The following is a 13,232-nucleotide window of genomic DNA, read 5'->3' on the forward strand; positions in this document are numbered from 1 at the left end:
GAAAATAAAAAAACATAGTTATAGAAGTGATCTGAAGAAAAACTGTTTTCCACATAGAGTGGGGGACACTCGGAGCAAACTGGATGAAAAAATAGTGTGCACAAAACCATTCATGAGTTTAAGAGGAAACTAGATGCTGTGAGATACAAAGGTGGGACACCACAAATGTAGCCCCCCTTCCCACAACCCCCCCATCCCCCACCCACTCCCTTCCATGCATCACAGCATCATCCATACACAACCATTCTCCATTCACCCCTATCTTCTTTCTTCTCCCTTCCTTCCTCAACAGATATTCCCCTTTCCCAAAACCCCCTTTACCCAATCCCTCTTATTCTTGGTTGCCCCCTCATGTTCACTCCTTCCACATCTGTCTTCCACACCTCTTTTATTAGTCTTTCTTCACTCATTCTTTCGATGTGTCCAAACCATCCTCTTTCATCAACCCTATATTCCAACTCCTTTTCACCCCTGCTCTCCTCACCTCCTCATTTCTCACTCTGTCCAGCCCAGTAACCCCAACCATACTTTTCAAACATCTCATCTCAAATAAAATGGCAGGAAAAGGTGGAGTGAAGGTGGAGGTAGAATGTAGATTGAGAGAAGCGAGTAAATGCCTTGGTGGATTAAAAAGTGTAATGAGGAATAGACATTTGGGAATGGATGCTAAGAGGAGACTATATGAAGGAGTGATTGTGCCAACAGCACTGTATGGGACAGAAAGATGGAACATAAGAGAGGAAGAGAGAAGGAGTTTGAATGTGTTTGAGATGAGGTGTCTGAGAAGTATGATGGGGGCTACTAGGCAGGATAGAGTGAGAAATGAGGAGGTGAGAAGGAGAACAGGGGTGGAAAGGGGGTTGGGAGATAGGGTTGATGAAAGAGCATTAGGATGGTTTGGACACATGGAAAGAATGAGTGAAGAAAGACTAGTAAAAGAGGTATGGAAGGCAGATGTGGAGGGAGTGAACATGAAGGGACGTCCTAGGATGAAGTGGATGGATGGGGTGAAGGGAGCTTTGGGGAAGAGGGGAACATCTGTTGAGGAAGGACGGGAGAGGACAGAAGACAGGGGTGAATGGAGAATGGTTGTATATGGATGATGTTGTGATGCATGAGGTGGAATGGACAGTAGGATGGGGGGTGAGGTAGTATGTATGAGCAAATTTTGACACAGCCCGAAGGGATTTCTCCCTGTCTTCTCCTTTATGCATGGGGGGACGGAGAGGGGGGTCGCCGATTTAATGAAGCGGCCTTGCTGTGGATGTGCTGTGTCTTGCGACACTACTTCTGACCCAGGGCAGTGGACAAGGTGCAGGAATGACCCGTCATCCAGGAAGTGCTAAGATGAGAGGGAGGATGGAGTGGTGTGGAGTGTATTCAGGGATGGAATGGGTGGGAATGATTTTATGCCTTTTCCTTTTTGGCTACCTCCCTTGTAAGAGGGAAAAATCCTTGGTATATGTATGTAGAACATTTTTTCAAAATGCTTATTGGGAAATTAAATTTAAATGAAGAAACAGAGATGGAAGAGAAATGGAACATATTAAAAGAAAATTACAAGGAGGGAACAGATGGATACGTACCAAAGAAGAAACAAAAACTGGTATATATAAAGTGTTGGTATTACAAAAAGTGTAGTGAGGCTAAAGATAGAAGAGACAAAGCCTGGAAAAGATTAAAAAAAAAAAACAAAAAAAATCACCAAATGGCAAATATACATCAAACTAAGAAATGAATATGTAAACATACAAAGGGAAGAAAAAAGAAACTATGAAAAAGACATAATAGAAAAATGCAAGGACCAACCTAAACGTATGTAAATGATAAACTAAAAGACAAACATGAATTAGTGAAACTACATGAAGGAAATAATGAATATATAGATGATGTAGAAATGGCTGAAATTATAATCAAACATTTTAAATCTGTATTCACAATTGAAAGTTCACAAAATTGGGAGGAAGTACAGAGAGAAAGATCCCCCCAATGATAGAAACAATGGTGACACAGAAAGAAATAAGGGACCAAATAAAAAACCTTGACATCAGAATGTCACACGGGCGGGATGGAATTGCAAATTGGATATTGAAAGATTGTATGGATGAACTAACGGACAAAACACACAAGATAATTGACTTCTCACTCAAAGAAGGAAAGGTACCACAAGATTGGAAAAATGCAAATATTGAACTAATATACAAAGGAGGGGACAAAGAAAATCCAACCAACTATAGACCAGTCTCCCTTACAAGTATAATAGCGAAATTATATGAAAAAGTTATCAAAAGTAAATGGATTAAACATTTGGAGGAGAACAAAATACTAAATCCCGAACAATTTGGATTTAGACATGGAAGATTATGTACCACAAACTTGATATGCTACTCGAGGCTAATAGAAATAATACAAGAAAGGGACGGATGGGTAGATTGTGCCTTCTTAGATTTACAAAGTATTTGATAAAGTACCAAATAAAATGCTCCTAAGAAAATTTGAAATAATAGGTGGAGTACAAGGAAAGTTATTGGAATAGATGCAAGACTTCTTGAATGGGAGAAAAATGAGGGTGGTACTCAGAGACAAGAACTCAAACTAGGAAGAAATGATAAGTGGCGTCCCACAAGGTTCTTTATTGGCTCCAATAATGTTTGCCATATATATATAAATGACATGGATGAAGGTGTGGAATGTGATATGAACTTCTTTGCAGATGTGATACTGCTAAAGTGAGTAAATACAGAGGAAGATTGTAAATCATTACAAAAAGACCTGGACAAAGTCTGGAAATGGAGTCAGAAGTGGAAAGTGAATTTCAACATTAAGAAATGTATAATGGAAATTGGAAAAGCAAAAAAAAAGAATATTGGGACAATGTAAAATTGGTACAAAGGAAGTAAAAAAAAGTCAACTCGGAAAGGGACCCAGGAGTAACTATCACCAATGACATGGCACCAGACAAACCCATAAGCATAGTTCCTTTACTGTATATTATGAGTAGGTAAACATATGACATTATCCTGAGCTGCCTTCCATTCAAGTAACAAACACAGCAAACCAGTAGTTCTGTAAAAAATCTTTGGTAACCTTGGGCCAGTCTCTGAATACTTGGTTCTATAGTCTTGCTACAAGAGGAACCCAGTACAACAAATGTTTAATATTTGGACTGTGTTCCACCTTATGATGTTGGAAACCTTAAATATCACGTACCCTTAATAACTCTAGATGTGCCACCATTATACTCAGCTTTGTAGTTCCTGCTGCTGCTTGTTATTGTGGCAAAGTAGCATGCAGTTGATACTTTAGGGTCTATATGGGGCACCCCTACGGACCAGAGCCACACATCATTTTGTCTATGATAGAGGAAAACTCTATTCATAGAGAAATTATGACACTTTTATACTACGACTGTCCCTCCGTTATGCTGTCCCCCAACCCCTTGTTTGCTGTCCTGTACCATTTCTCTTGAGTATTCATTTTCTGTGGTGGGGGAAAAGAATACTGCCACCAAGTAATTCCACTTGGATCGTAAGAGGCGAGAAGAAAGGGACGGGGATTGGGACTAGGCATCCTTCTCCTTGTAGCCCCACAGGGGACATTCCTAAAAGAAAAAGTAAAGGCATAACAGGGTCTGGGAGTTTTCGGACCAGCACCGTAAGGTTTGGGTCTTTTAATGTGCGTGGATGTGGTACAGATGAGAGTAAAAGGGAAGAGATAGGTAGTATGTTTGTGAGAAGAAAGATGGATGAGTTGGCTTTGAGTGAAACTAAGTTGAAAGGGAAGGGTGAGTGTAAGTTTGGGAGTGTAAGTGGGAGGTTATCAGGAGTGAAGAGAGGGCGAGGGAGGGAAGGGGTGGCTATTCTAGTAAGTGAAGAGATAGGTAAACGTGTAGTGGAGTGGAAGGAGGTTTCCTCAAGGATAATGTGGATGAAGGTGAAACTGGGAAAGGAGATGTGAGTCTTGTAGGTGTGTATGGGCCTGGCAGTGAGAAGAGTGTAGAAGAAAGGGAGGCCTTTTGGATAGATTTAAATGAGTGCATAGAGAATTTAGGGAGAAATGTCAATGTAATAGTACTGGGAGACCTTAATGCTAGGGTAGGAAATGGTCCAATTGATGGAGTGGTTGGGAAATGTGGAGTTCCAGGAAAGAATCGTATTGGAGATTTGATGGTGGAAATGTGTAGAAAGAGAGTTGATGACAGCAAATACAGTGTTTCGGAAGAAAGTCAAGCATAAGTACACATGGGAGAGGGTGGTGGATGGAAGGGTGGTAGATAGAGCGTTAATGAATTATGTAGTGGTAAATAGGATTATGATAGGAAGAGTTAAGGATGTACATGTGCTAAGGGGAGAGGGCGGGGAAATATCAGATCATTTTTTGGTGGAAGGTAAGTTGAGAGTGAAGGATAGATGGAGAAAGAGGAAAGGGACAAAAGGTAGGGAGGTGCTTAGAGTGAACTCTTTAAATGAAAAGGAAAAGGGGAAGGAGTACAAGAAGAAGCTGAAGGAGGAGTGGGAGGGAGTAAAGGATAGAGTAGAGCTAGGTGTGGAGGAGGAATGGGGATGGTTCAAGGAGGGAGTCACAAAGTGTGCAAGAATGGTGTTTGGAACAAGAAGGACAGGAGGAAATAGAAGTAAGGGTAGTGAATGGTGGGATGAGGAAACAAAGAAGGTTGTAGAAGAGAAGAAGCAAGCTTTCACAGTTTGGTTACAAAATAGGACGAGGGAGTCATATAAGAGGTACAAAGAAAAGAAAAGAGAAGTAAAGCAAAAGGTAAAGGAGGCAAAGAGGAGAGCAGATGTGAAATGGGGTAAGAGTATGACAGAAAATTTTGAAAGTAATAAAAAGATGTTTTGGAAAGAAATTAAGAGAGGAAGAGGAGGCGAATCAAGTAGAGAAGAAAAGGTAAAAGGTGCAGATGGAGAGATGATATTGGAAGAGAAGGCAGTAAGGGGAAGATGGGCAGCATATTTTAGGGAGTTGCTAAATGTGAAGGAGGATAGGGAGGGAAAGATAGCTGCAGTGGGAAATGCTAAGAAAATGAGAGTGATGAGTGAGGAAAATGGAGGAGAAATAAGGAAGGATGAAGTGAAGACAGTTGTTGGGATGATGAAAGCAGGTAAGGCACCTGGTCTGGATGGATGCCATGCAGAATGTCTAAAAAAAATGGAGGTACAGTGATGGTGGACTGGTTGGTGAGGTTATTTAATGTTTGCTGGAGAGAGGGTAGAGTGCCGGAGGACTGGAGGAGTGCCTGTATAGTTCCTCTTTACAAGGGAAAAGGGGACAAGTGTGAATGTAGTAGTTTCAGAGGGATTAGTTTGTTAAGTGTAGTGGGAAGGCTTATGGGAGGGTCTTGATTGAGAGGATTAGGAGAGGAACAGAGGGAGTAATTGGTTAGGAACAGTGTGGATTTAGGACGGGTAGAGGTTGTGTAGATCAGATCTTTGTGGTAAGACAGATATGTGAGAAAGCTATAGGAAAGGGGAAGGATGTTTTTTGGGCTTTTATGGATCTGGAAAAGGCTTACGATAGGGTAGACAGAGAGGCACTGTGGGAGGTTATGTGGATATACGGGATAGGAGGAAAGCTTCTAGGAGCTGTCAAGAGTTTTTATGAGAGTAGTAGAGCTTGTGTTAGGATTAGAAATGGAGAGAGTGAGTGGTTCAAGGTAAAGATGGGACTTTGTCAAGGATGCGTTATGTCGCCCTAGCTGTTCAACTTATACATGGATAGGATAGTGCGAGAGGTAAATGCAAGGGTAGTGGGTCAGGGATTGGAGATGGTTAAAGAAAATGGAGAAAAGTGGGAGGTGAGCCAGCTGTTGTTTGCGGACGACACTGTGCTTGTGGCAGGATCGGAGGAGGGATTGAGGAAGTTGGTGACAGAGTTTGGGAGAGTATGTGATAGAAAGCTAAAGATAAATGTGGGTAAAAGTAAGGTGATGAGATGTAGACTGGAAGTGAGCATAAAGGAAGAGCGACTGGAAAAAGTGGATAGTTTTAGATACTTGGGTGCAAATGAGGCAGGAAAAGGTGGAGTGAAAGTGGAGGTAGAATGTAGATTGAGAGAAGCAAGTAAATGCCTTGGTGGACTGAAGAGTGTAATGAGGAATAGACATTTGGGAATGGATGCTAAGAGGAGACTATATGAAGGAGTGATTGTGCCAACAGCACTGTATGGGGCAGAAACATGGAACATAAGAGAGGAAGAGAGGAGTTTGAATGTGTTTGAGATGAGGTGTCTGAGAAGTATGATGGGGGTTACTAGGCTAGATAGAGTGAGAAATGAGGAGGTGAGGAGGAGAACAGGGGTGGAAAGGGGAGTTGGGAGATAGGGTTGATGAAAGAGTATTAGGATGGTTTGGACACATGAAAAGAATGAGTGAAGAAAGACTAGTAAAAGAGGTATGGAAGGCAGATGTGGAGGGAGTGAACATGAGGAGACGTCCTAGGATGAGGTGGATGGATGGGGTGAAGGGGGCTTTGGGGAAGAGGGGAACGTCTGTTGAGGAAGGACGGGAGAGGAGAGAAGACAGGGGTGAATGGAGAATGATTGTATATGGATGATGTTGTGATGCATGAGGTGGAATGGGCGGGGTGATGGGGGATAAGGTAGTATGTGTGAGCAAAATTTGATGCAGCCCAAAGGGATTTCTCCCCGTCTTCTCCTTTTATGCATGGGGAGACGGAGAGGGGGCTCACCGATTTGATGAAGCGGCCTTGCTGTGGATGTGCTGTGTCTTGCGACACTGCTTCTGACCCAGGGCAGTGGACAAGGTGCAGGGATGACCCGTCATCCAGGAGGTGCTAAGATAAGAGGGAGGGTGGAGGGGTGTGGAGTGTATTTAGGGATGGAATGGGTGGGAATGATTTCATGCCTTTTCCTTTTTGGCTACCCCCCTTGTAAGGGGGAAAAAGCCTTGGTATATACAGTGCTCGACAAAATTCGCGCCTGCACCAGACCGGGCGCAAATTATGGCGAAAAAATGATGGTCGACAAAATTCGCACCTGCATAGGCCAGACCGGGCACAAAAAACATGGAAATCATACATATGGATAAATAAAACACAAAAGAAGCAACCTTTTATCTTTATTTAGTACTTTATTGGCTTCCCCTTCCTTTTTATCACTGCATGTAGGCGACGTGGCATAGACAGGGCAAGGTTCCTTAGCTTAGCAGGGTCAAAACCATGCCAAGAAGTCTCGATTGCAGCCTGGAGCTTGGGGAGTGAACTGACGTCCTTATCCTGCAGGTCCTTCTTTACCATGTACCAAAGATTTTCTATTGGGTTTAGGTCAGGGCTGTTACCTGGCCAGTCCCTGATGAACCCAACATCACAGTCATTAAGCCAGCTAGTCACAGACTTGGCAGTGTGGGCAGGGGCACCGTCCTGTTGAAAAACTCTGGCAGAGGTCATGTCAAAACAGTCTGGCAAGTGATCACATAACAATTCCAAATAATTGTACTGATTAACTTTCTCGTTTTTTGGCAAAACAATTAATTTCCCCATGCCCCTGCCAGAGAAACAACCCCACACCATAAGAGAGTCAGGGTGTTTAACTGTACTCTCCACATAACGGGGGTCCAGCGGGTCGCTACCCGGACGGCGGTACACCCTTGCACCACGGTTGCAAGTGACTGTGAAGGTGGCCTCATCAGACCACAGCACGTCCAGCCAGTCATCATTGGTAAATGCTGAGTATTTCTTGGCAAAGTCAATACGACGTTGGCGCTGTGGCTTTGTCAGCAATGGTTTGCGTACTGGCTTGTGGCTGGTGTACCCAAGCTCACGCACACGCCGTGAGACATGTCACTTATTTCTTTCGTTCCATGGCCTGCATCTTTCAATATCAGCACCTGTGCAATCTGTTCATTGCTTAAATGGTTGGTCGGAGCCATATTTACACTGAAAAGAGAAAAAAAGGTAAAAAAATGCGACACAAAACTTGGCCCCCTCACGAGCACAACGTCACACACACCCTACCTCCACGAATGCCCTGAGGCAACTGACGTGCTCCAGCTTCCCTGTCGCATCGTCCTTGGATGCCGTGACGTCATACAGGCAGACGCGAATTCTGACATCTTTGTTTCACCATCAAAATGACCATCATTTTTTCGCCATAATTTGCGCCCGGTCTGGCCTAAGCAGGCACGAATTTTGTCGAGCACTGTATATGTATGTATGTACTTAAGAAAATTTATTTAATGCTGTTTAATGTCCTGTAGCTCTTTCTTTGAAAAGAGGGTATTTATAGATTTAATTATTATGTTTGTATGCAGTTGACCTGTATTCTTATGTGGGATAAGTTGTATGCAATTTACCTGTATTCTTATGTGGGATAAGTTGTATGCAATTGACCTGTATTCTTATGTGGGATAAGTGTTCATTATTTGTACTGAAATATGTTACTGAATATTTTTATTTCTTTCAGCACTTCCGCCTGTATCATGAAGTCGGTCAACACTTTGCAAGAGTGTTCCCACAAAGCTTAGCTCATATAGAGCTTCTGCAAGAAGAATTAAAAGGTGATATTACCACTGCCAACAAATGTAAACAGGAAGATGAAAGGGGAAAAGTTTACAACAAATCTATTGATATCACAAACCCAAAGTCTGTAGAAAAATGCACAAAACAAGTACTTGAGGTGGAAACCGAGCTTGAAAATAACTCCTCAAAGGAAATTTTGAAACAGACTAAAAATCATATAGGAAATTATGCATTAAATGCAAACTTTTCATTAAGTAAATTGAACGTCCTGCAAGGTTTTGGGATGACCAAGTCAAAAATCAGTAAAAATACTACTTCAGCAGGGAACAAATCTTCAAGTAAAGGTAAGCGGATTTTGCAATTGGGACATTCTGTCAGATCAACAAGTGCCTAACATCCTCATCTCTCTAATTTTGCTGAAATTTGGTTTATAGGTAGTTTTAGAGCTCTAAATACATTTCTGAAATTTTAAGGTCAATACAAACAGCCATTCAGGAGATATGACTTCAGATATTTTAAGGTCAAGTGAGAGGTTACTAATATTTGGTGACCAATATCTAGGGTGATAAAAGTCATAGTTATATAAATGTATATATATTTAGAATCAGAAAAAGGCAAGTAATCCAAATATCAGAGTTTTAGAACTCTAGGTTGAAAAATAAAAATAAAAAAAATCCCACTTTAACAAAAATCTGAGGTCAAGATTTGACCCCTGAGGTATCAAAATTAAAAAATATATATATATATATATATAAGAAAAATAAAGGCTAAGCTTTGGCTATTACAATCAGTAAAAAAAAAAAGTATATGCTAGTATTTTTTTTTATATACAACCACTCCTCGTTTAACGACGACAATTGGGACCAGCGTCGCCGTTGTTAACCGAATTGGTAGTTAATCGAAAGTGTATACATATACGTACATATACTGTATGTACAATGTCCAGCAATACATATATCTTTATTTTCGTGTATTTTCCCTCCTTTATACAGTACATTAAAGCTTTATTTACTGTTAATTTACCGTGGTTAGGTTCCTGAAATTACAGTATATGACCAAATCCGCGTATGCTGACATTCCATATCAAATACCAGGGTATTTTTTTTAGTTTCGACCATGGACGCAATATTGCAATAGAAAATTAATTATTAATTTTGTAAATTAAAATGTATCAACGTAATATGCAATTTTGTGGGCGGAAATGGAAGTAAAGAATACCTTGCTACAAGCAAATATGCTAATGAACGAAGTCGGTAGCATAGGATCGGGACGCCATCTCGTCGTCTGTCAATTGACGGCCTCGGTACTTCCGACAGTACTTCGCCAGGTACATTTTCTTGAAGGAATGTTATGGTGCGGAGATATATGCATTCCTTCAAGCTGCAATAACTTTGTATACCCCGCAAGCTGAGAGAGTGGTTGAAAAGCCCGCCAACGTCTCTCACGAGGACGAGCCGGATGACATTTAATTTGCAGGTGATGATTTATTAGACACAGGTTAGGTTAGTTTAGGTTAGACGAATTTATCATCCTTTCATTTCTTCAATGTCGGAATCTATCATAACAAACATGGTGTACCATTCGTCCAACATGACTTCGTTACTTACGAAATCTGTTTTCGCACTTTTTTTTTTATTTCCGCTCACAAAATTGTATATTACGTTGATACATTATAATTTACAAAATTAATAATTAATTTTATATTGCTATATTGCGCTCGTGGTCGAAACTGAAAATTTACCAATACCGGTATACTGTATACTGTATCCCAGGTAGTTTGTGCAGCTTGCAGGATGGTAATGTAGACCTAAGCTTCAGAACACTTTACCTCACAGCTAATATCCACTGTACAAGTTCAATTATAACATACAAATTTGCCTCAGCCAACTTAATTATCGTACACAACGTCGTAACTTCGGGAGATTTACGTTAAACGAATATTGGTCTGTCATAAAGCCCGTCGTAACTCCGCGTCGTCGCTAACCGAGTAGGTCGTTAAACGAGGAGTGGTTGTACTTAACATAAATGTGAAAAATATGTACAGTTGACGGACAGCGCATAAATATGGTGCTCACTTTTGTGTTAATTATATGAAAAATACTAGCGAAGTTGAACCAAGGGCATGGTTCATTAAATTCCATGCTACAGAGTGTAATGAGAAATAGACATCTGGGAATGGATGCTAAGAGGAGGTTATATGAAGGAGTGATTGTGCCAACAGCACTGTATGGGGCAGAAACATGGAACATAAGAGAGGAAGAGAGAAGGAGTTTGAATGTATTTACCTAGTTGTATTATACGGGAAGGGAGCTATGCTCATGGTGACCCATCTTTGTATCTCTCAGCATCAAGTTTTTTCTTAAAATCTTGAATAGTGTTTACACACACTGTTTCTTTGTCTAATTTGTTCCAAGTATCTATCACTCTGTGTGGGAAGCTGTTTTTTGTTTCTTTTCATGTCCTCTCGTTTTTCCATTGTCCCATTTCAGTAAGTCCTTCTTATCTAAGATTTCCATTCCTTTCATTATTCTACAGATAGTAAGTCTCCTCTTTCCCTTCTTTGTTCCAGAGTTGGTAATTCTAATTTGGACAGTCTTTGCTCATATGTCATTTCGGAAAGAGTTGGTGCTAGTTTTGTTGTTGCTCTTTGTACATACATATCCCAAAGGCTTTTTCCCCCTACACAGGGGGTAGCCAAAAAGAAAAAGGCATAGAAACCACTCCCACCCATTCCATTTCCTATATAATCCCCTCCCCTCCACCCTCCCCTCCACCCTCCTCCCTCTCTCTTATCTTGGCACCTCCTGGATGACAGGTCACCCCTGCATCCTGTCCACTGCCCTGGGTCAGAAGCAGTGTCGCAAGACACAGCACATCCACAGCAAGGCCGCTTCATAAATTCGGCGACCTCCCCCCAAAAAAAGTAAAAAAGTTGCTCATTGTATTCTTTCTAATTTTTTTATATTCTTTTTGGTACTGGGTGTCCATAGTGTTGCTGCGTACTCAAGTTTTGGTCTTATTGGTGTAGTTAGAATTTTTTTATAATTTCCTCGTCCAAATAAGCAAATGCCACTTTTATTGACCTCAATAAATTAGGTTTCTCCGACTATTTTATTAATATGCTTATCCGGTGTCATGTCCTTGCTGATTATCACTCCAAGATCTTTCTCCGAGTTTACTTTTTTGACCTCTTCACCAATTTTGAAATCTTTTGATATTCTGTTTTTACTTTTTCCAAATATCATTATACTACATTTCTTGATATTGAATTTTACTTCCCACTTTTGAGTCCATTTCCAGATCTTGTCCAAGTCTTGTTGTAATGAGTTGCAGTCTTCCTCCGTTTTTACTTTCTTTAGTATTTTTGCATCATCTGCAAAGAAATTCATGTAACACTCTACTTCATCCAGGTCATTTATGTATATGGCAAACATGATCAGGGCCAGTACTGATCCCTGTGGGACACCACTTATCACTTCTTCCCAGTTTGAATTTTTTTCCCTAATTACTACTTTCATTTTCCTCCTAGTCAGGAAGTCTCATCCATTCCAATAATTTTCCTCTGATGCCACCTATTGACTCTATATTCCTTATTAATTTTTTGTGTGGTACCTTGTCAAATGCCTTTTGTAGGTCCAGAAAGGCACAATCTGCCCACCCATCTCTCTCCTGTGTCATGTCTATTAATCTTGAGTAGAAACAGATAAAGTTTGTTGTACATGATCTTCCTTGTCTGAATCCAAATTAATTTGGATTCAGTATAGTTTTTTCTTCCAAATGCTTAACCCATCTATTTTTGACGACTTTTTCACAAATTTTTGCTACTGTGCTTGTCAGGGAGACCGTTCTGTAGTTTGATGGGTCTTCTTTGTTTCCTCCCTTGTAAATTGGTACAATGTTTGCCTTCTTCCAGTCCTGTGGCACTTTTCCTTCTTTAAGTGAGAATTTAATTATATTGTATATTTTGTCTGTTAATTTTTCCATGCATTCTTTCAGTATCCAATTTGCAATTCCGTCTGGACCATGTGATTTTCTGACATCAAGGGTTTTAATTTGGTCACTGATTTCTTCTGTGTTATGATTATTTCTTTCATTGAGGGGTATATCTCTCTATTTCCTCACAGTTAGGTGAGTTTTCTATTGTGAATACTGATTTGAAATGGTTCATGATTTCAGGCATTTCCAGTTCTTCTGTATATTCATTTTTACATTGGCGCAGTTTTTCAAATTCTTGTTTGTTCTTCAGTTTGCTATTTACATACATACATATACCAAGGCTTTTTTCCCCTTACAAGGGGGGTAGCCAAAAAGGAAAAGGCACAAAATCAATCCCACCCATTCCACCCCTGAATACACTCCACACCCCTCCACCCTCCCTCTTATCTTAGCACCTCCTGAATGACGGGTCATCCCTGCACCTTGTCCACTGCCCTGGGTCAGAAACAGTGTTGCAAGACACAGCACATCCACAGCACATCTACAGCAAGGCCGCTTCATTAAATCGGCGACCCCCCCTCTCCGTCCCCCCATTGCATAAAATGAGAGGACGGGGAGAAATCCCTTCGGGCTGCGTCAAATTTTGCTCACACATACTACCTCACCCCCCATCCACCCACCCATTCCACCTCATGCTATCACAACATCATCCATATACAACCATTCTCCATTCACCCCTGTCTTCTGTCCTCTCCCGTCCTTCCTCAACAGACATTCCCCTCTTCCCCAAAACCCCCTTCACCC

The 13,232-nt window shown here is 41.0% G+C and overlaps 1 protein-coding gene across 7 annotated transcripts in view; it reads left to right on the forward strand.

Annotated features, from left to right (window-relative positions):
- LOC143018982 (protein ABHD18) overlaps window positions 1-13,232 on the forward strand; it is a gene marked incomplete at its 3' end in the record, with an annotated part of 75,135 nt that overhangs the window by 47,567 nt on the left and 14,336 nt on the right. For all 7 annotated transcript variants that reach the window (XM_076174666.1, XM_076174665.1, XM_076174669.1 and 4 more), the window contains 1 exon segment: window positions 8,437-8,836. In XM_076174666.1, the coding sequence (XP_076030781.1) occupies window positions 8,437-8,836 (400 nt within the window).

This window comes from Oratosquilla oratoria, chromosome 36 (assembly GCF_046742065.1).
Source record: "Oratosquilla oratoria isolate Oo_2021 chromosome 36, ASM4674206v1, whole genome shotgun sequence".
Classification (NCBI taxonomy): domain Eukaryota; kingdom Metazoa; phylum Arthropoda; class Malacostraca; order Stomatopoda; family Squillidae; genus Oratosquilla; species Oratosquilla oratoria.